At 35.1% G+C, this 26,644-nt stretch overlaps 1 protein-coding gene across 1 annotated transcript in view; it reads left to right on the top strand.

Moving 5' to 3' along the window:
• LOC149538832 (uncharacterized) overlaps nucleotides 1-26,097 on the top strand; it is a 37,326-nt gene extending 11,229 nt beyond the window's left edge. Inside the window, exons 2-15 of the mRNA XM_089800152.1 lie at nucleotides 6,729-6,812; nucleotides 7,011-7,082; nucleotides 7,254-7,325; nucleotides 7,439-7,735; nucleotides 14,051-14,161; nucleotides 14,318-14,434; nucleotides 14,726-14,857; nucleotides 14,955-15,023; nucleotides 15,242-15,348; nucleotides 20,483-20,566; nucleotides 20,664-20,760; nucleotides 24,879-24,998; nucleotides 25,093-25,277; nucleotides 25,379-26,097. Of these exons, the coding sequence (XP_089656278.1) occupies nucleotides 6,729-6,812; nucleotides 7,011-7,082; nucleotides 7,254-7,325; nucleotides 7,439-7,735; nucleotides 14,051-14,161; nucleotides 14,318-14,434; nucleotides 14,726-14,857; nucleotides 14,955-15,023; nucleotides 15,242-15,348; nucleotides 20,483-20,566; nucleotides 20,664-20,760; nucleotides 24,879-24,998; nucleotides 25,093-25,277; nucleotides 25,379-25,691 (1,860 nt within the window). The 3' untranslated portion in view covers nucleotides 25,692-26,097. The remainder of the gene's footprint in view (nucleotides 1-6,728; nucleotides 6,813-7,010; nucleotides 7,083-7,253; nucleotides 7,326-7,438; nucleotides 7,736-14,050; nucleotides 14,162-14,317; nucleotides 14,435-14,725; nucleotides 14,858-14,954; nucleotides 15,024-15,241; nucleotides 15,349-20,482; nucleotides 20,567-20,663; nucleotides 20,761-24,878; nucleotides 24,999-25,092; nucleotides 25,278-25,378) is intronic.
• The last annotated feature ends 547 nt before the right edge of the window (nucleotides 26,098-26,644 follow it).

Raw genomic sequence — 26,644 nt, 5'->3', positions numbered from 1 at the left:
TCTTCTCCATGGGTAACCTCTACATTTCCAACTAATTATGTCTATATATTCGTGGGGGATCCCGTGTTCCTATTTGTTATGTTCTGTTCTTTCACTGATTTGGGCCTTAACGTTTTTCAACCATGTCCACTTTCCATCCTCTCTTGCTGCCTTTACCTTTTCCCATTCTTTTCTTCTTTCTTCTTGCTAAAAAATGATAAGGTTTTCATCAACATATATGCGTGTACCTTTTAGGAGTCACTTATTCCTCAGTATTATGCTCTTGTCTTCTGTGTTCTTCAAAAAGACCCTTAGATGTCTGTTCATGCAATCTTTTGTCTACCATTCTTCAAGATTCTCTCTATTTAGACCCCACCATTCTTCAATTTGGCCACATCAATTGTAGGGGGTCAACCACCTGAGGCTAGCATGTTTGTTTTCCTTTGTCTTGTTTGAGACCACCTGAGACGAACAAAATCTACTTAACAAAAAACAGCTCTTGAGGGGTTCTCGCTTCGTTTTAGAGGAGGATTTAACCACGAGACAACAAGTAGAAAGAAGGATGGAACTGGAAAAAATCATAACAGCTAGAAATGAAGGCAAAAGAGCTTGGATATTGAAGGGAAAAGCAATTATTGCTCATTTTGGCCACCGCTCCAATGAAGGGCAGCAAGAAGGCAACAAAGGTGTGACAACAAACACTTTAGCATGCAGCGATACAACAAGATCAACAATCACGCTTAGCGATAATAACTCAACTTTGAGTCTTTCACATCAAAACAAATAGCAATCAAACTTAACCCAGGTGTCTTTAAGTTTAGTTTGTTGCAATTGCAGAGGTTATCCGTGGAGATGTGGGCCTGGGTTAGGACATATCGCGGAAGGTAAAGACATTATTTGTCTCATAGAGACACATGAGCATGAGGGATGTAAGACCCCATTGTTTGAAGGCTACTGGAAGATGGCAGTGTGGAATGAGGCAGCAAGAAATGTTTAAGGTCATGGAGGTATAATGGTTCTAGTAAAAGAAAGAGAAGGTCGTGCCATTCAGTTGGAAAAGACTGATTCTAATAAACAATTTATATGGCTCAAAATTGTGGAAAATAACACTCTTCTTAGGATCGCAGTCTGTTACTTTGCTCCACAAGTATCTAAAACTTATAAAAAGTGTGGCTTAGATCACAATGACCCCTATGCTGCATTAAAGAAAGATGTTGCTATTTTTTCGCAGTGTGGGGATGTTCTTCTTGTTGGAGATTTCAATGCTAGGACAACAAATTGAAAAGCGAGTATTTTCAGCTCCAAAGTAAATGATAACCCTATTTGGTTCACAGAAGAAAGAAATCATCAATGGGAAAGAATATCCAAAGATGCTAAAGGCTGCAATCATTTTGGGGAAGAATTGATCACTCTATGTGGCACATTTGATCTCATAATTTGTAATGGTTTGGCTAGATGGGCTAAGTCGGGCAATTTCACTTGCAACACATACAACAGGGCAAGTGTGGTAGATTATGTAATTTGTTCACAGAATTTGTATGAAAATATTGAAGAAGTTGAAATTGAAGAGCACATTTGGGATCTCAAATCAGATCATAGACTGCTGTACGTAAATTTGTATTGGGCAAAGGATAGGCGGATTGGGGCAAAAATCCAAGGCCCTCAATACCCCCTTTCTCAGGGCAGAATTTTGTAAATTTTAGAAAACAATAACACTTTCAGAGCTACTCTTGAGGAACTTTGTATGGGACACTTTGTATAAACATGGTGTTAATAGTCATGATTTATCAAATTTGATTCATGAGGCTCTTTCAAAATGCAAGAGAGCAAAAAATAGAAAATCTGAAACTAATTGTTTTCTAGCGAATGCTTGGTTTGATAAGGAATGCAAGAGGGCTAGGAGAAACTTGAGGGAGTCAAATAAAATTAACCTTGACATTAAGGCCTACAAACAGATCCTAAAGAAGAAAAAAACCGATTTTATGTTCACAAGGAGAGAGGAGCTAATTTTCTTGGGTAGAAATAACCCCAAACGTTTTTGGAAAGAACTCCAACCAAGGAGAAAGCAAACTGAAAATAATATTACGAACACCCAATATTTTGAATATGCTAAGAAACTTTATGAACAAGAGGGTGGAGTGGGACAGCCACCTTTGGTCAACGATGATACAAATCTTTTCACTGTGCAAGAGATAGAAACAAGGATTAAGAAGTTAGGTGGAGGTAAAGCAAAAGACCTTGTTGCACTCCAAGCACAATATCTGAAGTGGGGTATGAAAACTCTTGCACCGCACATCACTGAAATTTTCAACAAAATCTGCCAAGAAGGGTTTTCGAAAGATTGGACAATCAGCCTTGCAATACCACTTTTTAAGAGTGGTGATGTTAACAATCCCTCCAACTACAGGACAATAATGATCAATCCCCTCTTTGCTAAACTTTTTGGCAGGATGATAGAAACTAGGATCAACAAATGGGCAGAAGAAAACCATAAACGTGCTAAAAGGCAAGTTGGTTTTAGGCCAAAGCACTCGATAGTGGATCACTGTGTTACTTTGAGACACATTATTGAAAAAGAGTGGGAGAAAAAGGAAGAGGTTTTTTGTTGCTTTGTTGACTTTAAAAAGGCTTTTGACATCGTCCCAAGAGACAAACTTTGGTTCAGGATGGAAGAATTGGGGAATCCTATGCATCTCAGAGCTGCTGTTCATAGGATGTACGAAGAGGTGAAAGTCAAAATCAGAACTTCAAATGGCATTTCAGAGTGTTTTAGGAGCGATATCGAGGTCAAATAGGGACACATTATTGAAAAAGAGTGGGAGAAAAAGAAAGAGGTTTTTTGTTGCTTTGTTGACTTTAAAAAGGCTTTTGACATCGTCCCGAGAGACAAGCTTTGGTTCAAGATGGAAGAATTGGGGATTCCTATGCATCTCAGAGCTGCTGTTCATAGGATGTACGAAGAGGTGAAAGTCAAAATCAGAACTTCAGATGGCATTTCAGAATGTTTTAGGAGCGATATTGGGGTCAAATAGGGCTGACCTTTATCTCCTACTTCGTTTGGTTTATATATTGACAAACTGGAAGAGTGGTTAAACATGCAAAAGGGGGAAGACATTTAGCTAGGTGAACTTGTTATAAAGCTGCTCCTATATTCGGACGATCTCATTTTAATTGCCAAATCTGCCTGTGGTTTGCAAGATCTTCTATCTTCTCTTGAGCGCTTTTGCGGAATGGTGGGGATGCAAGTCAATATCAGCAAGACTAAGGTTATGATTTTCTCTAATAATAAAAAACAACATCAACATGAATTTTATTATAATGGAAGTGTTCTTGAAGAAGTTGCGGAGTATAAATACCTTGGCATCGATTTCAACAAAAAACTAAGCTGGTCTAGTTGCAGGGATAAAAGGATATTAGGTGGGTGGAAGGCTTTTTATGCTCTTCAAAATAGCTGCCGTGAAGCTGAGTTGTGGGATTGGAAAACTATTCAAGCCTTGTTCGGTCGTCTTGTGCTGCCAATTGTTCTTTACGGGTGTGAATTATGGGCCAGCAACACTACTATAGCACAATGGAAACAAATCAAAGGAATCCAAAAGTGATTGATCACAAGCAAGTTTAAAATCAAAAGCACTGTTCCATATGATATCATGCTAAGTGAAATGGGGGCTGCTCCTATCGAGGCACTTGCTATGGTTTGCCTTCTAAGCTATTTAAAAAGAATAAAAAAAATGGAAGAGGATAGATGGCCTAAAGTTGTCTTTAGTGACACACTATGTAAGCGAAAAAGGACATGGATGCAACAAAATATCAAATGGATGAGTAAATGGAATATTCAATTCAATATGTGCCCCACAAATAATAAAGAAATAAAGGTCATTGTTATGGAGAAATTCTACAAGAGAAATTGGGAAAGTGAGATCGGGAGGAAGAAGCTATATTATATAAATGAGTTCAACCCCACTTGTGATCAACTCCAAAAAGCATACATAGGAGCCGACATTACTTGGAGGGCTGAAATTCTTATTGCTCAGCTGAGAATCAACTCTCACCAACTTTGTTGTGAGATTGGGCGTTGGAAGAGGCCAAAGGAGGCTTGGGAAGAGAGAATTTGTAGATTTTGCAATTCTGGGAAAGTGGAAATTAAACAGCATTTTATTTTAGAATGCGAGGCTTACAAGAGTAGCAGAGATAAATTTGCGGATACTATATGTGACAGTTCTTGTCATAACCTATTCAACGAAGAGTACATTGAGCAATTGGGTGGACTCATCATCATCCTGCACAAGAAGTGAACAGTGCTATTTAAGTCTGCTTGAGTTGTCTTGCTGTCCCATAGGCTATTTTTAGCCTCGTGGACGTTAAAATTTTATCTTTTGATCTATCTTGCCTTTTTCAAATGATTAAGAGTCTAAATGTGCAGATGAACTATAATTTATCTAGTTGGTCCTAGCTGACACCCTACTTTGGAAACCTTTGTAGATAAACTGTATTAGGGTCTTTTTCTCTTTTTAATTCTTACTCAAACCCGCAATGGTGGAAATTAGCAAATAAGTGGCATTAAATGAGTCGTAAATCTTGTATGTATTAATATGCTATATTAATAACCAATTAGTGAATTTGATTGATAAATTTGTTTACTTATAATTATTCTCCAGGCTGTATTAATAACCAATTAGTGAATTTGATTGATAAATTTGTTTACTTATAATCTAAGTTACCGGTACGGGTACGGGCACGGGCACGGATACGGATACGTGGGTACGACAACTTTTTGGGAAGGGGGTTTTGGGTACGTCTGGATACGTCTGTACAAATAACATATAAAAATCATAAATATATATATACATATGCATTTGTACAACTTGAAAAGTAGAAACAAAAGTTACAAAACTAAAAACATATAAAAATCATAAATATATATTATATATCTGTGCATGTATACAGGGTTACAGCTTGAAAAGTAGAAACAAAACTGCCATAAATATTGCAGTAGCACATTTATAATGATTTACTTGAAGTCTAGTTTCATATCAATTTGCCAAAAATTGAATGTTATGATAGATATATCATATATCTGTATCGAATTCATTGTGCATTGGTTAAACTGTCAAAATATTACAATTAGACTGATTAGTAATCAGCATCATATGGGTCATCAAGAAAATCAAGATCAGTGGAACCACATGCAGCCCCAGTTTCACTTCCACTGCTAGAAGCACGTTGGCTATTTGCCTCCACAGAGGGTAAAGATGGTGCGTTAACTGAATTATATTATATAATTAATAATATTAATATATTAATATATTAATAGTTTATAATATTAATATATTATTGTTTCATATGTTTATGTTTATTTTGATTTTGTTTAGAAGTTTATAACATAAAAGTTTAAAACATACATATGTTAATATAAAATAAACTATACATAAAACTTTGTTTAAAAGTTTATAACTTTAAATAAATTGAAAAAAAATTAAAATAAACATACCTTCAGCCTGAATGCAGAGCTTTGGCGCCAGTCGACTCCCCTTGCTCACGAGCTTACGTCGTCCCAGTTGCTGCTGCTGCCGGTCATCTCCCGTCGTCGTCCCAGTTGCTGCTGCCAGCGATTTCCTATTGCAGTCTGTTGCAGTTTCTTTTCGTTCTGCGCTGCGGTTGTTGTCAATTCACGTTAGGGTTTTTACTACGGTAAAAACGAGTTAAAAACAAAGAAAAACCAAACGCCGACCTGAAATATCGTGGTCAAACTGCCATGTTACCATTCAAATCGAGTTAAAAACAAAGAAAAATCAGACGCTGACCCTAAATATCTTAGTCAAACTGCCACGTTAACATTCAAATCGCCACGTCATCCAAAAACATTCGGATTCATTGCAAAAAAAGTAGAAATCGAACCCTGTTCGATTCCACAGGGTATTTCAGATGTATCTGATTCCGATACGTACCGTACCCGTATGTGAAGGCAAAAGGGGAAGTACCGGTAACGTAGCTTATAATTTATTCTCCGGGTTTGTTAGTAACTCATAATTCATAACACTCTGCTTTTCCATGTACACGAGGCCGTTTTAGCCAATTGCTCAGTTATTCAGTAACTAGTTATTAATTTGTGAGTTTTAAATGTTCTCTAATATTTTAATGAATATTTATTTAATTTAAGATAACTATTATTTGACACAGATTATGTATTTTAAACCTGGCTAATGAAAAAACATCTACACTTAGCAAGTTGTGTCAAAGCTGTGTTAATAGAATGCTACTGTGTATAAGTCACAGGCAACTTCCCGCATCTGCCAATACCATTATGCCAGTTGTTAGACATGCCGATGGCTTGTTAGTTGTTTTGAAATTATTTCCATTTAGTTAAAAATTGAAGTTAATAATTTGATAATCTGCCTTACATTTTTAATGCTGTTTTTTGATTGTCTGTGCTAACTACTGCCGGAAAACAATGTGTCAAATTGCTTATAAGGTATGGTTGGTTAATTCTAGGAAAAAGTATAAGCAGATCTACTAAGAAAAGCATAAGTAGAAACTTTTAAAATTGACAGCTGAGTGCGTTAAACTTCTGTGAAATTGACAACAGAAAATTTGAATAAGGCTTATATTTTCATTTTATGCACAAGTAGAAACTTTTAAAATTGACAGCTGAGTGCGTTAAACTTCTGTGAAATTGACAACAGAAAATTTGAATAAGTCTTATATTTTCATTTTATGTTTTTTTTTTCTAATGTAGATTTCTATAATTGTAGGGGGATGCCACAAGTTATGAACATCTCATACAAGAGCTTAGTAATATTGATGCTGGAGATCCTGATCAAGAGGCAAATTTGGTGGTATGATGTTTTCCTTGCATAATGGGGTTTATTTTAAAACTGCTTTGTTCTTCTTGACAGTTGTGTGCTGATGTTGTCGCTAGTTTCAACTTCTTGCTAGGTTTGTTAGTTTATCAGAAGTAACATATGAGTGTATAACTTAGTCTAGTAAATGACTTTGTAGCGTCACTAATGTGATTTCACTGTTTGGGTTGGCAGATGACATTAAAAGCCCTCTCGCAGGCAGTTTCGTCTATTAATGAGCGTCACCACGGTACTCTTCTTAGTTGTGTAAGTCTGATCGTCATGTAGTAGTTGTATTATATTTGAGGTTTTTGTGGTATACCAGATGCTTAATTAGAGGGTGTTAAGAATTATGCATACATATGTTGATTAATCTAGCTGTAATGAATATTATATTTTATTGGATAGTGCTGCTGACATGTCTGGATATGTATCCAGGTCCTTGGTATGAGCTTTTGGAATTACAGCGTGGATGTAGCAGATGTGTTAATGGAATTTATCATCAATTTGGTATGTTGCAAGTTATGAGTTTTGTTTTAAGTAAATCCTTGTTTACTACAGTCTCATTTGAAGATAAGGCACTCGTATTAGGCAAGGCTGACCTATTTAGTAATGACATACAGGCAACATCTAATGGAGGGTTTGTGGACAAGTGTTTGGATATGCTTGTCCGAAATTTCCTTCCTCCTTCATGTGGGTTGCCACTTCACATGGATTCCCTAACCAGGAGGCAGATTTTAGGTGGGCTTACCGCAGAGCAACTACTTTTGAAAAAAGAGGCTCACCTTGAAAGGAAAGGTGAAATTTTGGATCGTGTGCATTTGGCAATACAACAAATTGCAGAACTTGTACCAACTGCTGCTTTGAGACTGCAACCAATAATCCTTCGAAGGATGCCTCACAGAATTATTCACAAAGATGTGAGTCCCTGAATCAACTTTATTTTTGTTGCACTGGAATATTCATATAGTTTATAGTACTGCTTATATAAATACTGACAAGAAATCTGTCCCACATAATTGTGATATATTGCTGACATTAGGACTGTATCTTCTGAATGCTAATTGGTTTTTGTGAAAGAAGGTTTTTCTCTGGTTTATTTCATTTAATTGATGGTGTCAATTTTACATTATTATCTGACTAAGTTACCAGTTTGGATTCAGGTTTGGGTTTTCAGGTTCAGTCAAAATATTTTTTGGGGGTTGGGTTTATTTTGGGTTCGCTAATATAAACATTTCTAAAGCTCATAAATATATACATATTTAACGTCTGAAATCAAGAATATTAGATCTAATATATATCTAATTGTACATATTTAATAATAAATAAAGTTCATTTATAATATAGGATTAAGAAGATTAATATATAATATTTTAATATAATAATAAACATGAAAATTGTTAATTTAATACTAATAAATAATAGTATCACAAGAAAATAATAAAAGAGTTTAGAAAGTTGATATTAGTAAGTAATAAAATTAATATGTCATCCAGTTGATTGAATCCGGGTTCTTCTTCAGAAGATTCATCTTCTAATCCCGGTCTTCCTCATCCTCTTAATTTTCTCGCTTGCATGGGCCTAGAGAAGCTCAGATATTGTTGATGGGTCCATCAAATACAGCATGAATTCCAATATTATAAGATAGTGCACCCTCACCAATACCTTCTATTCTCTCAAGCCTTATCTTGACCATCTCCAATATTTTTCCAGCCAATCTATTTTATTCTCTTGGTCCCCTGCTCCTCCCTGTTGTGTTCTACCACAAGCAGGAGATGAACCTTTAGAGGGTCTTTTAGTAACCATTATATCTAGGAGCAGTTGAGAACATTGAAATGCCAGTGAACAAAATGAAATGTGGTTTGTTGTGGCAGCTGGAAATACATTGAAATTCCACACAAACCCACAGGTGGTTTCATGAATCCTTTTCACACTTCATGCCGAACCAAATCCGAATTGGATCTGTGCCAAATCAAACCCATACTGGCTCGTCCAAGTGGGCGAACAAGTAACGGAGCTATTAGAAGATATGGTTTTGAAGATTATTCTGGTTATTCAATAACTTCTTTTTAGAGCTATCTGTTCGTTAATGATGAATTGCTTCTGTTTGTTTGTTTAATCACAACTATTGCTAGACTATATTTAAGGGAATGGAATATAACATAGTTAGCAGGTTCTGAACACGGTGGAAGATTCTGAATGCTACTTGTTTTGTGCTTAGAGGTTTTCAGTTTATTTTTCTTGTCAGAACACATAACTTTGCTTCCCTTTTCATCTTTATTTTCTGCTTGCTTCTTTTTTTGATAATATTCTTTTTGTTATTATGATAGTTGTCTGTCATTTACTTCAGTAATCAAAGGGAGATCATTTGGTTAAATGATAAAAAAATGCTTCTTGTTTTGTTGTATGCAAAGATTTGTAATAGCTCTCTGCTCACTGTATCTGGATGAGTCACGACAATGCTTCCTATTTTTTCCAATTACAGTTACTGAATGTTGGTGTTTTTTTACGCTGACACACTGGCAAGAGATGTAAATTTTCTTTACTTAGGGTTTGACATAGTTTTTTGCTTAAATCATTGTTTGTACTGATATTTCTAGATAATGTTTTATAATGATCTTTGTATCTTAAGATCTATACAATATTTTTTCTCATATTTGTAAAATTTATATAGTCATTAGCCTTATGGAGTTTAATGTCAAGATACTAATTGGTACTGCAAAGATTTTCCAGATATTAATGAGAAATAGAACTTTGTTGGGTTCTTTTACACATCATCCATATTTTAATAGAAAGCTTTCTGGATAAGCTGTGTGCTTTTAATCCATCATTTTGTTCTCTTCTCGAGTTTTAATTTCCTGATGATGGATCACATTTATGATCTGAAATGTTGAAGAAATAAATAGTTGCATGCAGTTTATCCATAAACCTTTCTATTAAAAAAGTCATGGACTGTAGAGTTTTAACGGTCTTTCCTGTTATTAAACTCATTTGAAGCTGCCATGACATGAAGAAAGTATATTGGATATTAGCTTACTTGAAAGAGATGTGTAACTTTGCCTATTTATTAACAAAAAATGAAATAGATAATTAAAATTGATGACCAAAATTTACAAGATGATGACTACTTGAAAGTGATGTCTGTACTTGCCTTTGGATCAACCAAGTTTGAAACAAATATTTAGTATTGAGACTTTATTCAACATCTATTCAAGCTTTTTGGGGACAGCGATTCCATTGAAATGGATTTAAAGGAACTTATTGGAATTGCTTTTTTGGATTGTTGTACATGAATCCAGAGTGGCTTTTATCTGCTTGTTTTAGTGCGGCTACCAACTCAAGTGAATGCTTCTGCTAGCGTACTGTGTGTAATTGCATTGGCTTGACTAAATTTGGTGTTATACTCTGTCCTGCACAAATATCATCTCGAGTGGCAGTCGACAGAATTAGCTACATTGCAGCCATCTCCTTGCATTCCTGCTTAATATATGTCATGCTGGCTTTTTGCAGAGCTTCTCCTAGCATCTTCAACCAATAATGTTGCATTTCAACCACGAGATAAGAGGTACAGCCATGTACAGTAGGGCCACTATCAGATTCTTCACGTATTGTTTTGTTGACTTGGTGCTTTTGGTTTCCCAATTTCTTTTCTGTGGAACCACTCAATTTAATTATCCTTGTGCAATCAAATGCATTTTCTTGTACGCCCCCTGCATTAATGCAGTTTCTGGAGAGCTATGGTAACATGCCTGTAATAATCTGTGATGTATTTATTTTAAAGTTTTTGTTTGGTCTTTATTTGCTTTCTGCAGCTCATGCATGAATTCCACTATATTTGACAAATTGTGAGTTGCTTAGGTAAATTGTCATCTAGGTACGAAATGTAGTGTAGCCTTTAATGATTATAGAGTGATTAGTTATGTGTGAATAGAGAAAAAATGTTGTTCAGGTTTAGTCTGCCAACAAAGGTAACATACAACCTCTGTAGAATTGTAAGATTGCTTGATTTTATGTATGTTTCTAAACTGAATTTTGAATATATTTTGTCGGACACACTAGGTTTCTAAGGGCACATTGCTTCCTGTTGGTAAGAATTTGCATATATACAATATTTTCATGAATTGTATATCGATCTATTCTTGAAATGAATGTAACAAAACCTGCTACTCATGATTTTATCCGGTTATTTCTTTGAGCTCATGTTTCTATATGCATCATGCTAAATTTGTTTCGGGACAGTTGGATACCTTTTCAAATGGCATGTATTCAATCAATAGCATGTTCTTGATGTCAGAGACCAGTGTAATGAAAAAAATAGTAGTGAACATGAAGTGCTTGCAATTACTTTTAGTGATCTGCCTATTTGAAGAGGAGAAATGTACATTTGAAGTCCAAACAATTTTTTTGTTTGAGGGAGTCCAACCAAGAGCCGAAAATATGATAGTGTTACATAACTTTTATGGACACAAAAAATTTCAAAATGTCCTAGCACCAATAGCTAAGAAAAATAAATTAAAATAGTAGTGAAGATGAAGAGCGTGCAATTACTTTTGGTGATCCGCCTGTTTGAAGAGGAGAAATGCTTAGTTAAAGCCCAAACAGTGTTTTTTGATGAGGGAGTCAAACCAAGAGCTGAAAATATAGTAGTGGTACATAAGGTTTATAGACATACAGAAATCTTAAAAAAGTCCTATAGCTAGGGAGCTTTGGAATCATTAACACTGTGGTTGCTCACGCCTTCCCTATTTTACCAGGATAAAACCTGGGGATGTTGAATGCAATGAATGGTGGTCCACTTTCAAATCTTTATGCCTCAGACATCCTGTAGCTCTAGTAGTCTGCCTTTTAACCAGTTGCAGATTGCAACTATTAAAAAAGTTGAATTGGGCAGCTATTTGAAAATGTCCTATGGCTATGAAAGAAATCCTACAAAGTTTATATATGCTATAACAGTGGCCTGGTGGGTGTGTCAGGATTTAAGAACAATGTACAGAGCTAGGAGAAACCAGGCAAATGCTTATGGGAACAAAAATAAGTTAGCTGGGAATCTTTTCTCCTTTGAGTTAATCATTCTTGTTTGTGCACTCTGCAGTCATTCCGAAACAACAATTTTTTCGGATGCATAGTTTTGCTCTGATATTCATTTGTTTTCCAGAAATGTGCCAAATCCTATTCAAATCATTCAGTTGTAGTGATACGGTGTGGAATAAAGGGACTATACCAATTTTTTTTTTTGTATTAGGCCTCACTTTATGATTCTCCACAGTTTTCTTTTCTGAAATTTTAGTTAATGGTCCTTTTCATAGTCAAATTTTAATTTAATTTAATTTTTTGAATAAATATCATGTCACACCTGATTCAGTTTTACTATATTCTCTTTTTGTAAAAATCTTGTATGTGTGGTTGGATATTGAGGATGTCAAACTGTGTCAGTTGGCCAAGTCTTCAGACTATGGCTTTCAATGCCTGCATCACAAGCATTGTGCATATTTATTATTTACAGCTTATATTTTTAGTTTTTGACTGTATCGCTGCCTCAGAAAAACTGAGGCAATATCTCCGAAACTAATATGAGCAGGTGGCCATGCGTTTCAATTGTTTGTCTTTTGTCATCTCAGGTGTAAGGATGCTAGATCTATCCCAGTGCAAACATGTTCCTTGAGCAAAATATAAAAAAATGTTGACATGTAAAACAGGTGCCGTTATGGTGCTTTTTTGGTGACCATCCAGATGCAATTTGGCATGGATGCATATGTGTCTCAGTGCCACACACATATAATTGTCCTGGGTACATCTTTAATATTTCCCTGTTAGAGAGGTAAGTCAAAGGTGCACAACAAAGTGTAAGAATTTCAGAGTTAGAGAACAAACTGTAGAGGACAGTCTAATGTCATTTTAGTAAGTAAACCATACAAAGCTAAGTGTAAGAATATGTGGGTAGAGAGCAAATTGTAGAGGCAATTAACTCTCTAATCTCAGTTTAGTGTAGGGTTGAAGGTATGTTAATGCATTTAGTTTTTGTGTTGAGCTTGGTGTATGCCAGTAGTTAGTTCAAGCTAGGTTAACTTAGTAGAGAAAGTTTTGGTTGGTCTATTTAGGTTGGTTAATAATTTTTGTCATTTTGCGTCCTGTCTCTAGCTGGAAATTTGGCCATGTTTTATTGGATATTCTTGATGCATTGCACATTGGGATGCATCTTAAATAGCTTTTAGAGAGTCTACCGCCTTCCAATTCTTAACACACTAAAAATAGCTTACACAATGTATACGGTTTCCAACAAAGCGGTCCGACTTTGTAGGGTGAGTGAATGAGGCTATCACAAAAGTTTTCTTTTATGCAGTTACAGCTTATGATTCTTGACATATCAAGTTTTTAATTAAGTTTCATCTGTCTGACAACCTGGAGCTGATCTGAATTGTATAACACCTACATGATAGTTTTACTGTAGAATTGTTTGAAATAGAATATTGTAACATTGGGAAATAAGAATTGGTTTTGAGAAAACAAAGGAACCTCCATTAGCCTCTGTATCAGCAGCATGTGCACAAAGATGAAATCCGTTCTCTGGATAATTGAGGACAGCGCTAAAGAGCATTTTTTGCATCCGATACCTTTATGCAGTGCTGGGATTTATGAACTTTTTCTGGTAATAGAATAACATGCTTTCAAAACTTTGATAGTGAAAACAGGTCCTTACTATTGCACAATAGGAGAAAAATGTTTTTCTGTGACAGTCTTGAGAAAAAAGAGTTGCGTCAGGTTGGATGATGAGTATTGCTCCCCTTCATATAAATGACATGCCATTGGAGCCAAATCCATTTGAAATTTTAATTCATTGTTATTTGGCCAATATAATGATTTATGATCGAGTACATATTGGAAAATGTTAAGCTCTTATTTTATCGTGTTTTATTAAGTTTTGTAATGTGTTGCATTTGGCCAATATAATGATTTATGATCGAGTACATATTGGAAAATGTTAAGCTCTTGTTTCATCGTGTTTTATTAAGTTTTGTAATGTGTTGCATGTTTTATGCTGTGCATATTTGTTGTAATGGATATTATTCTTCCATCCAATTTGTCAAGCTATCTCTAATGACAGGATATTATTCTTCCATCCAATTTGGCTTGGAAATGATGTTGCCGTGCATATGAAGTGCCAGAAATGATATACATCTTCAGTTTTTTTCAAAATGGAAACGGCTTTATGTCTTGTTTTTTTGTTGTATTTACAGTGGAATGCTTTGTATGTGGAAAACATGCTTAGGGTGGAAAGTAGTGCAATTGGAGAAATCATTGGTAGCAGGATACTTATGGCAGTGGTGGATAGGCTTATCGAGATTGATGTAAGTGGCCACTTATTTGAGATTGATATGCCTAATTGTTTGTGGTCATTTCATTCTTCTTCTGATTATGGTATTTTGCGTAAAATTCAACACATTTCCCTTTTCTGTTATGGGGAATGTTTTTTTAATACCATATTTATTATGCATGCTTTCTAGGTTGAAATAAGATGGGAACACATCTTACATGAAGATTCAAGCAAGATCTATGTATTTGAGATGGAGATGGAAGAAGAGGAAGAAAATGAGGAAGATCCAGGAAAACCTGGTAGTGAGGTATAAGCTGTTTTATTTATCTACATTCCAACTGTATCTACCACATTTTTTAATAAGGAATGTGCTTGCTTGCCTTTATGGTTGCACTGTTAACTTCTCTATGAGAATCCAGTCATTTGAATGGTATCTTTCTAAATTCTTCAGAGTTCTCCTGTGGTATGTTGGTTTGTCTTGAATTTAGGTATAATGTGAAGCTGTCATGAGTGCAATTGTTCTGTATGCTTTTGAAAGATACAATTGCTATTGGTTTTCACTTTTTAGTAAATCATGAATGATGGTTATGTGTTACAGGCAAGTATTCAATTTGCAAAGTCATCTGATGGTAAGCAGAGTTTGGATGAAGTTGCAGATAAGATGGATATGTTAATGGAGTTGGCATTCAATCATCTAAACGTATGTGCCCATGAGGGTCGTCTGCCGCAGGTGAGATAACTATTTGCATCCAGATAACAGATGTGCATGGTTTCAATAATTTTCTTATATGACTCTTTGTGTGTGTTCCACTATGTTTGATGCATAGGTCTACAATACACTGATGCATTCATTCCAATCAACAATTTTGAATACTCACAAGTCAAAGTTTACTCAGGTAATTTACAAATGATTTTTTAATAAGAGGACTTTTTTCCTTGTGATGTGTATGCTGGAGTACATGCTTAATGTATTGCATGTTCGATTCCCATTCTTGTGCTGTGATAATTGTTTGTAACTTTGGACAATAATTGTTTACTTCCAAATTATTTATGCTTCAATTACTATTATTATTATGAATTATCTAACTGTGCTGATTCTTGTAATTCTACGCAGTTCCTTATTTTTTATCTCTGCTCTCTTGCCCCAACAACATGTGGCGCAAATTTTGCATCTTTGCTCTGTGATATTTTTGTCACTAAATCTCGATCACCAAATACAAGGTACATCAAATGTTATTTTTTTGCATGAATGCCCATAATTGTGCTTGCTGATTGGTGTGGGATGTTACCAATGACCATAGTCCAAGAAATGGGAAAGCCTAAATTCTATAATTTGAGTTAGACTTGAGATTTTGGTAATACTAAATGATGCAGATTCAAGACTATTTAAATATGGCTTATTAATAAATGCATCAATTTATAATATAACATGAAATGATGCATAAAAAATGAATTGAGAGAATGCATAAATTCAAGTCACAAGGTTTGCTCAATTTTTGGCTTTTAGGTTCAGAATTTGGTGAATATATAAAAAAATAATAAGATTAGGAAAAGATCAGCTGATGTTCGGCAGATTTTCTCTATGTGTGCCTGTTAGTGTGTTCTTGCAAATATGAGGGTCGCAGCCCACTATTAGAGCTCGTCTCTCTGTTTGTGCCACCATTAGAGCTCTCTGTCCTTCACTGACATTGGAGCTCTGCCTGCCCTTGTGAGAACTGTCTGCTTGTGCCTTAGCAGGAACTATATGCTTGTGGCATGCCCTTGATGGAACTGGTCGACGCGGCTTACCGAGAACTGAGGAAGGTCACTATAAATTTTTCACAGCAGTATTGATTAGTTTGATTTGTAAGGTTTTTGTTTTGTTTTTATTTCGGTTTTTTGTGTTTGGATTTATTTAATATTATCTTATTTTTAATGTAGTTATTAATACTAAACAGATTAAAGTTTATTTATTATTTAATAATTTATATTTATATTAATTTATTATTTAAACATTAATGGTTAGTGTATTTTATTTATTATCATTTTAAATTACAATGGTGACATCTGTGGTTTATAATTTATAAATGTGACTTTTAAAAAAAATGATTTCGAATCTATTTTGCACTATTAAACTATTTTGATAGTTTTTCTGCTTATAATTTTATTTAAATTTTAAAATTTATATAAGGTGAACCTAATGTTAACGTTTTATTGAATTTTTGGCCTTGCTGAACTTCATCACAATTTCATAGCTGTCGAACTTGAACTTGAACCCAAACCTTGCGGCTTAGAAATAAATTATAAGTTTATTTTGATCATAGTGGAATCACTCAAAACTAGGATTACCTTGGCAAACTAGAAGCATAATTGAGGTTCAATACTCAAGATTTAATGAGGAAAAATTATTAGAATATTATAAGGTTTCTTTAATGGTCATCTTAGTTAGTCTTTGATTTTTTATTATTTTAGGTAGTTTCTATTTCCATCACTAGTTCATGATTGTTTCTTTTAGAAACATTGTCTTTGTAAATCTATGTAAGGAGCTTTCATTGTAATGACCCCATTCTTCATCCATGTTCGATAAGATAAATTTGAGTAAGGAATGATGCAATTTCTTAAAAAAATGATATCTAGTGAAATGAATTTGAATTTAATATTATATATTGTGATTGCCTCCAAATGGATACATCTCTTCTTTAATCACACCTCCTCATGGTTAACCATAGGTAATACTCCTTTCATTATTCTTTTATTATGTAAATATTATAACATATTATTAATTTATTTTATATTGTTATTTTCATATTGAATTAGGGATTATAATATTATATTATACTATTATCTTACTATTTACTTATTATTATATTGGATTATCATTCTAATTTCTATTATTGATTATCTAATTCATTTTTATCTTTTATAATATAATGTATTCTATGATGCTATATTTGATTTAACATATTTTTATATTGAAATCGTTTACGAATCTTGTGCTTATTCAAGCTCCTTATGGGCAACCACACTAGAAACAACAATTGGAAGACCAAGAGTCACAACTTAGAATCCACCTTTTACAACGAGACAAATATAACCAATAGAAGACCAAGAGTCGCAACTTAGAATTCCACAAAGATGTCCCTCTTCTTGGGATTTGAACCAGGGTCTCCACAATGAGAACTCATTGCTTCAACCAACTAAGCTAAACCCCTTGGACTATGATTAACATATTTTATTATAAGTATATTATTATATGTATTGTAATTAAATTATTTTTGTTTATTACGGGGATATCACATTCATCTCCTTTGTTTAATACAACTTCAGCAACATTGATTTACCACAACAAAATTAAGAAACTAAAAAACGCTTAAATTTTCTTAAGATCTGGGAAAACATTTTTTCGTTTTCCCGCCAAATCAAGAGAAAAATGCCTGCTTTTCCATCAGCTGCAGCCCACAACAAATATTCATTCTCGGCCTTTTAAGACGAGTGTAGTCAAGTGCATCTGGTATGTTCCCAAACATATTATGGCCATCAAGGCTGCAGGGGTTTTTGTGGTATGTGACCTATTTCATAATTTATCACGAGTTTTAACCCACCATTGATATGATTTGACGCAATGTTGAAAAATTGAATAGGGTAAATGAAAAATGACAATAGAAGGGCATATTCTGTGCTCTGTTCAGGGCCTTATTTTTTCAACTGTTGTAGAATGAGTTTTCAGTAAGTACCCCTCAATGCCTGCCAGTTTTCAGGCGAATTGCCTGCCGTGTGACTTGATGAGCCTCATTGACATGCGACTCTTGCACGTATCTGCAATTTGGTGGTTAATTTGCCAAGTATATTCAACTAGGTTGGTAATTGCAGCATTGGAACACCTAATACACCATTGACTCCTGTAATATCAATGACGAAGAATATATCCGAAGGATATAGTTAGCTTCAATCCTCATATCATGTAACACCTCTAAGAATTCAGTGCTTAGTTGGTGTCATACTTGAATGTAAAAAGTCACTTAGGTGCTTAAATAAAGACCAACTTACAGACTTTTCTTTTGTCTAGAATGTTAAGCTTGCTACCAGTGACAATGATGACAAAAACTTTCCTTTAGATATGGGCAAAGGAAAATTGAATACACAATTTGGTCCATCCTAGATTCCTAGTCATCGTGGTACATGGATGTACTTCCATTGTTTGTGTTCATTTTCCATAGTAGTCAATTTTGAATTAGATACATGGTCCTTAAAAATAGTTTGGAATAGTTGTAAAGCTCTTTTGACAAGCAAGAGGTTTTCTACCATATTCTTTCGATGGCTATCTTTTGATCTAATAGACTTGGAGATAGCATCTTCAAGAATTTCTATTGTTAAACTTTCTTACGACAACTTATTTTTAGTCTCTTATTCCAAGTTGGAGGTATAGGTGAATCAAACACTGCATTTTCTAGTAGTTAGGCCTTAGACACTAGTGCTTGGAGCAACTCTGTATATTCACAAACACCTAAGATGAGTTGGGTATGATACAATTTTTCTCATATTCAACATGAAATCAAAGGCTTAACAAAGCTGTTAATCTTGTTTTTATTGAACTTCATTGTCTCTGGATGTTTGGCCTACTTCAGAAGGTGAAATTTCATTATGCACCCCACAGACACACTGCATGAACTGGCTACAATGTAGCTTGTCCTGGTTTGATATACTCGAAATGACTCCTTGGCAAACTAGGTAAGTTCATTTGCAATTTTGACAGATCAATTGGCTTCTTTGTGTATTAGCTGACTCTTCTGAATCCTGAAAATCTATGATGTCACATGCACCTTTACATCCTTTTAAAAACATATTATGCTATCTCTATTTGCAAGTTAAAGAGGATCTCATGGGTTTCATCTGCAATCTGATATGGCTCCCATTTGAGAGATAGTTTCAACTCAGGTGTTTCTCTCTCTTTGAAGTCTGGACCCACTGGCCTTTTCCAAAAAAGAAGAGATAAGATTGTTCTTGATATTTATCGCTAATTTTACAAAACTATTTGTTAGCTTTCTATTGTCACAAACTTTGAATGAGTCTTTGAGAAACATCCTTGCATTTTTGTGGTGGTACCAAGTGCCGGTCAAAGCTTTAATTCATTTGCTGCGTTCTTTAAAGTTTGAAACAAGTGCTAGTAACATTTAATAACAGAAATAATAATGCATAGAAATGGGTGCACTTGTTTACTTGAGCTGGATTGCAGTGACAAATCTGAATGTAACCACAGTATTGCACAAACGATGGCCATCTTTGTATTGTATTAATATTCACTTAAATGTTTTCCATTGTGAAAGATACCTTAATCTCTTAACCCAGGACTTATCTCACTCATAAATTCTAGTGAGATGAAACACAACTAAAATAATGACACTAAGCATAAGGAACAAAACTGAGACACAAAGCAGTATGTCATGCCTGGGTAGCCAACCAAGTGATATACATTTTCATTAAATGCTGCACAAAAGTATTTGAATATGAGTTGTTTTGCATTTGAATTGCTATCTAAAATGGGTTGGATTACATGATAAACATGCTCAGATGTCTAAATAATGGATGTAACATAAGCAATCAAGACTATCTAAAAAGGGTTGGATTACATAATAAAAACCATCAGATAATTCTAAATAATGGATGAAATGCACGTAATCAAGATCTTTACACATACTATTCTGTATCTACCTGTATTTTATTTATTGAGGTATTTGTGCCTTTCTAAAATGATGTTTTGTTTTTGACTAGAATGGAACTTTAACACTAAAAACATTATCTTTTCATCTTCTGTAGAAGATGAAGTAACTTTTATCATAATTCTATACAGGCCTTGATTTTAAGTTTCTTTAACTTGGTTTGTAATTTAGGTTTGTATTTAACATATTCCTCAGATGCCCGACTGGAATATCATTCTTGGTTGCTTATTCAGCTGTATGATGATGTAGAGCTTTTTAAAAGTGGTTTCAATTTTGAACCATATCCTCATTCTTGCTAATTTTTTTAATTAGGAAGTGGACTTGTAGCAAATTTTATTTTAACTTTTAGTCTTCAATTATTTTACCATGGAACTCTTGGACTAGTTCTGAACAGCCAGGCAGTGAAGTAGTAGGGAACTCTATTTGACTTTTTAGCTTTCAGTTCTTTTGCCATACATCTCTTGGACATTATCTGAATGGCTACTGTCTTGGACTGAACATATCATGTTCTCATACCTTTGATATACTTTAGCATTAGTATTTGTTCAATTTTCTAGTTGGTATTATCAACTGGTTGTGATGAGATTACTTCTTTGATTGATATAAACTCTTTCAGAAAAATCTTATTCTAAACTAATGTTTTGATTGCACCTTGACAGAATGACTGCAGCTGCTTATCTAGCGAGCTATTTAGCTCGTGCTAAATTTCTGCCTTTATTTGTAATTTCTGCTTCGCTGAAGAGGTTTGTAGCTTCATGTACCTAGATGTGACCAAATTTTTCATTATATGGTGTTTGCAGTCTTATCAAGGGAGCTTTGAGTTTATGTGACTTGTTTCAGGTTAGTAGATTGGTGCTTGCAATACACACCTCAACAGAATAATGAGAGGAAGAGCATAAATCCTGGATTGCATGGTGTCTTCTATTCTGCATGCCAGGTAAATTCCTTTTCATTATTTGTCACATAGCCGTAGATAACCAGCTAAATTATAAAAAAATCATTTTGATAAGTAATTCAAGAATTTAGTAGAAAAGTGACATATGAACTAAGCAGATAGATACAATAATTTGCAATTAAATACCTGGAAAAATCAATGTTATGGGAAAAATGTGTCTGAACACTATCATACAGCAGAGAGGAGATATTCCTAATGAGCAATGTAGAATATTTGAATGGAATTGAATGAGCACCACCTTTGTCTTTCCCTACCTTTCGAAAACGCTACAAAAAACCATTTCTGCTGCTACCCCCTGTTGGTTCCCAAAACTGCAGATTGGAAATCCAAGAGCTTGCCACTTCTTTGATAGGACTTCTTAATCAATTCTGGCCAACAAACAGAAATACTTCTCGATTCCCCTGCACTTTTCCTCGAACCCGATCACTTGGTTCAGAGCTTTTCTAAAGCGAATTACATTTTGGAGTTCTCCGACTGGCAAGGTCCTTGAACTCGATGAAACTGAAATTGGATGCTGAGTGTGAATTGAGTGAATTGTATAAGGTTTTAATAATAGGAATTGAGTGAATTGTATAAGGTTTTAATAATAGATTTGATGCTTGTAGAAGGAATATATAAATTTTCTGACTTCAATAATAGAAAGACCAGTGCCTCTGCTCATCCGGCCAATAGAGTCAACTTCATTGAATTTTCACGTACAACTTGATAAAGTCCTTATGCACTTATACTGCCAACAACTAAATAATCAAGATGCGACAGATCGAATATTTATGCAATCTTAAGTTAGCCCAGATTGAACTTCAACTCCTCTGGTAGGGAGACAAATTGGACACAAATACATAAACAATTTGATATTTCACAATATCTGTGATGATCAAATTTAAAATGCCAAATGACCATGTCCACTTTTCCGACATTTAAATTGTATACAAAATTCCAAATAATAATTACAAAGGACGATTCATCTACAGTTTAAATCTTAAATCTCCATGCCATTAAAATAAACAAAGAACATTTTATTTTATTATAAAAATAAAATAATAGAATTTATATTACACAGTCATAATGTTGCTCCTTATCCCTCCATACACTAACAAATAGAAAATACTTTCTCTTGAGAATATGGATGTGAATGTCCGAATATTGAATCTTGAATATTGAATCTTGACTTTTCACAATGAAGAGTCATATCTCTCTAAAAACTAATATTTCTTTAAAACCAAACAACTTTTCCCTCTTAACATATACGGAAGGCCTTGAATTACTTGAATTACTTTAAATCACCATAGTTTCAAATTTATAATAATATTTGCTCCCGGCATATTCATGTTTGATTAAACTCACGGCATTGCTTCTGACTCGCGTGGAATCCACGATCATGGTCACTGGTAGATACATATAATTCGTCGAAATATTCCAAATCAATTGCTCCCGCATTTGACTGATTCTCAGTTATTGTGCCCTCCGTGGATATATCTGCGTTTTTGTGCGTTGCATCTATTGCTGCTATATATGTATATATATTTTCGTTGAAGATTGCCCTGACTATTTCCGATGCCTGGAACAATATCGTGTACCTTTGCCTTCATTTCATTATCACATAAATTGAGGTCCGAACTTGATCTTTATCGGTGGTGATGCCACTTCATTTTCAGCAGACTCCTGATTCCAGGCTTCTAGTGGATATCGTGAGTGTTTGTGTAGGATCGAAGGTTGTCTTCATGTACCTCAGATGTGTGTAATTTGATAGTATACAATAGTTTTCCTCCCTATGCCCAATGCCATAACAAAGTCCTAAGGAAATCTATAATTATGGCTTACTCCATGCGATGTGCCTGTTATCTGCTATGTAACATTATCAACAACATACACTTGGACTGAAATGTCAAAACTTTGAATTAATAGATATGCTCTGAATATTAAGTCCTTTGTGTAATGGTCGCTGAGTAAATTTCATGACATCCTTCCATAGCGTATATCGCTGCTAAGTTTTTGACAACACATGATCTCATTGGGCATCAATTCTGCTATTCCATATTGGCATATTGGGACACTTTAATAAATTCCTTCAAATCTTCCAAGGGAACAAAGTGTGACAACTTCAATACAATTTGTGTCAATGGTCAAGACTTCATTTGTAGCTTGGTGTCAACCTTCAACAATCGCAGAACAACTTCTGGTGGGCTTTTGTCATTACAGCTTCTGTCCATTGTCTTTCAGCTCATTTACTCTTTGTGTGGATGCTCTGAGATATCCCATTCACCATTTTCAGTAGCAATACACCCAGCTTTTGCATATGATTTTGATTCATTTTCTGAAGCATGCATTGTGATCTTAATGTTGAAAAATCAAAGGAGACCGGGCTCCAATGTAATGTGTAACAATGGGATTCTATAGTTTCTTTGGAGTCTTCTAGCACTATTATGAGATAACATATAGGATAGAAAGCTTAGAAAAATCCCTTAAATGGAGGCCCAAAACCTTGGAAATTTGGGCTCCATTACCCCCACCATCATTCCACACCACCCTTTCTGGCACCACTCGCAAGATGCACGTGTGCTCGATCGCCACCCTGAGTCCTTTTTAGCCTGGCTACCACCAATTGTACAGCCTCCCTGAGCCAGGCATCCCTGAGCTTCCTCTTCAAATCCTCTCCCACGAACTGTCGTTTTTGGAGGTACTCATCCAGAATGCCAGGCCAACGGATGAAAGGGATAACCTCAAGGTTAAGGTGATACCGATGCTTTTCTGTGACAAATTCCTCTCCCAACAACTTCAAAAGCGAACTTCATCGACCCATTCGTTTCAACCTCTGTATCCTCATATCCCCATAAAAAGCTTGCTGCTGCTTAGTCGTTTGCAGGGTAAACATGGTCTCCTTTTTCGCTGTCACACCCAGACCAAAGACATGCAGAGGCAAATTTTGAGCTAAACAAGAAAGAAAATTTTAAACGATGCCACACCAAGATCCAGTGCCTGTACATCTTGAGAAATGCACTTTAATAATTCCATTCCCTCTGCCACACTTATTCATCATTGTTTCGGTAAATGTCATCACTGTCTGATACAAGATTGAGATTATGGAAATCTTGCCAATGCCACTTGCCTACATCAAATGTCAGCGTCCATTTCGATAGTACATCTGCCACTTCATTGCCTTGTCTAAGTTCCAAGCGTGGAATAAGCTTGCAATGAATTGCATTAACTACTACTAAAGAGTCCCCTTATAAGTGTAAACATCTAACATCCCATCCTTTGTCCCATTCAAATAACCTCTAGTGGCACCATTTGCCTCAGCTATATTATTTGTCCTATCCCTGATCTGTTTCACTTCCAAACTCAAAATACCCCCTCAACAATTCTGAGCAACACATCCAATCCCAGATGGTCCTGTATTGCCCATTGAGACACTAGTAAAATTTATTTTTATCCAGCCCTCCTCGTGATGAATCCATTACATTTCATTTTTTGCATGCACCTGAGGCTGGATGCCCCCAGGTGCCCATTGGGCAAATGAATCACCGTTGTTAATGAAAGGGAAATATTCTCAACATGCAATAATGAATGCATAAGAATCAATTGAAGACTTCAAGCATTATAAACTCACAATATAGTTAAGAAGACAATAGATAATCATTTGAATAAGAAATAGGTGAAAATAACTGCTTATAAATATTATCCACGGTTAGAACCTTTTGGTGAGATCTACATGTTGACATACATTAATGCATGCATAAATTAAGAAATCTTCCTGATACAAGGGTTCATCATCCAAAGTTATTCCAAACAAATAAAATCAGAATATAGGAATGTTTAATAATGTTAGTTAGCATTCGTTAAGAGTCATGTACATCTGTTCTAACACATGTTGATGAGTACTTAGGAATTTCTTATATGCAACAAAAAGATACTATTGAGGGTTATTTTATAAAGCCAGACTTCATATTCTACTTTACTGCAACTCAGGGAGGGGTTTGACATATATCAGATGGGTTCAAAACATTTTATATGAATTTATTTTTTCGTGAGAGGATGAATTGCTTTTGTTTTGGCTTTGATAAAAGTCTTGTCACTATTTGAGCTTTGTGAAAATTTGGCAGGCAATTATGTATGTACTATGTTTCCGGTTGAAATTGCTCATGGATGATCCTAAACAGAGATTGTTGATAGAAGAATTGCCACTGAAACAAATTCTTGAACATAAGCTAAACCCGTTGAAGGTATGTAGCAATGGTGACGGAGTGAATAAAGGTGATTGTGCCGAATAAGTATAACCTTTTCTCATGCAATGAAAATGTACTTTGTGTATAGTAGGTTTGTTTGCCATCGGTTGTGGAAGAATATCTGCGGCAGGTAAAAGCAGTTCATCTCTTTGATGTTTCACAGTATACGAGTGCAAACAAAATGCTGGAGACCGAAGAATCTAAGGCATTTGGAGGAGTTGAGAGACTTGACATGTTCTTTCCATTTGATCCCTATTTGCTGAAACAATCTGATAGGTATGATAGATTTTTGGCACATCTAGCCTTTTACCTACAAAATTTTGAGTCCCTGCATGGATGCATTCATGTTATTCATCTGTTTTGTTCTTATGCTTCAGGTTTGTGAGGCCAAATTTTACATTCTGGTCTATGGTCCCAACTCTGCATGATGAGGATGATTTGGATGATCAGGAAGATCATATGATATCTGATCCTTGGGACGAAGACTTAGAGGATGCAGAAAAACATACACTAAGAGAAGTTTTTCATGAAAGTGAAAGTGACAATGAAGATTTTGAGGAATTTGAGTGTGCTATGAACAAAATGTCCATTACCCCAAAACATACAACATTTAGAGTGCCTGCAAGTTTGATGGCATCTGCAGAACTAAGGCCAGATATGCCTGCAAGGTTATATCCCACAGCAATTTAAACTGGTGATCCCTTTGGGTGGCAGTACTGATAGGTTGGTTTCGTTGCTTTATACTTGGCTGATGTAAACTGTAAATTACCGACTTGTTTTTTGAGTATATTTCTGTGATCTCATAGAATTGTATTGTTGAAGATCATTATTGACATCGACCTGGGTTGGAAGTATTAAAGCGGTTGTTGGGCCTTGCAAGGTCCACCGAGAGAAATGTGTATTTTAAGGTAGGCTGAAGGAGCCTTCAGAGCTCTGCGGTGAGTGAATATTCTGATTCTTTCGTGTGTATGTAACAAAGGGCTACAAGTTTTGACCGGGTGGTTAATTTATAAATTTCAGCTGCATGGAAACAGTGGAGCTCTTTTTTTCTTGAATAATAGTAATAATATTCAGTGAACATAATTTGGTCTTAAAACTGTGGGGTAAACCTAAACTGTGGGTGATAATTTTTATTTCTTCTCCCATGCAGCTGCAGAAGATATTGCAAGTGAAATGGTAACCTTTGTATTGCTTTGATTTTTTTATTATATTTTGATGTCTACATCTTTAATATTTCCTGCGAACTGCTTGGTGAATTGAAATCTTTTCACATCTCTCTCAATTTCTGGAAGAGGATCGTGGGCAACCTGGAGTTCTTGTAGATTTGTTTATGAAAATGTTTTGATCATACAGAATTTTTAAAGAGTTAATTGTTAAAAGAATATCAGGGAGCAATTTGAAAGGACATGCTGAAATTTGCTTACACCTTTTTAGTGTCTATCTGCTTTGTACCTAGCAGCAGTACGCATAGGAGTGCATGTGGTATAGCCTCTATTCCAGCAATTTCCCTCAGTTTTGCAGCTCTCATTAAAGGAAAATCTTCTTATACACTCAAGAGGGCAAATCATGGATGGTTTTGGGTTAAATAAGTAGTTGGAAGCAAGAAAAAATATGCCTTTCTAGGGCACATTTTTAGAGATGTT

Source organism: Cupressus sempervirens, chromosome 9, assembly GCF_028749045.1.
Source record: "Cupressus sempervirens isolate cs-2001-9-10 chromosome 9, ASM2874904v1, whole genome shotgun sequence".
NCBI lineage: Eukaryota > Viridiplantae > Streptophyta > Pinopsida > Cupressales > Cupressaceae > Cupressus > Cupressus sempervirens.
This window is presented reverse-complemented; position numbering and strand designations above follow the sequence as displayed.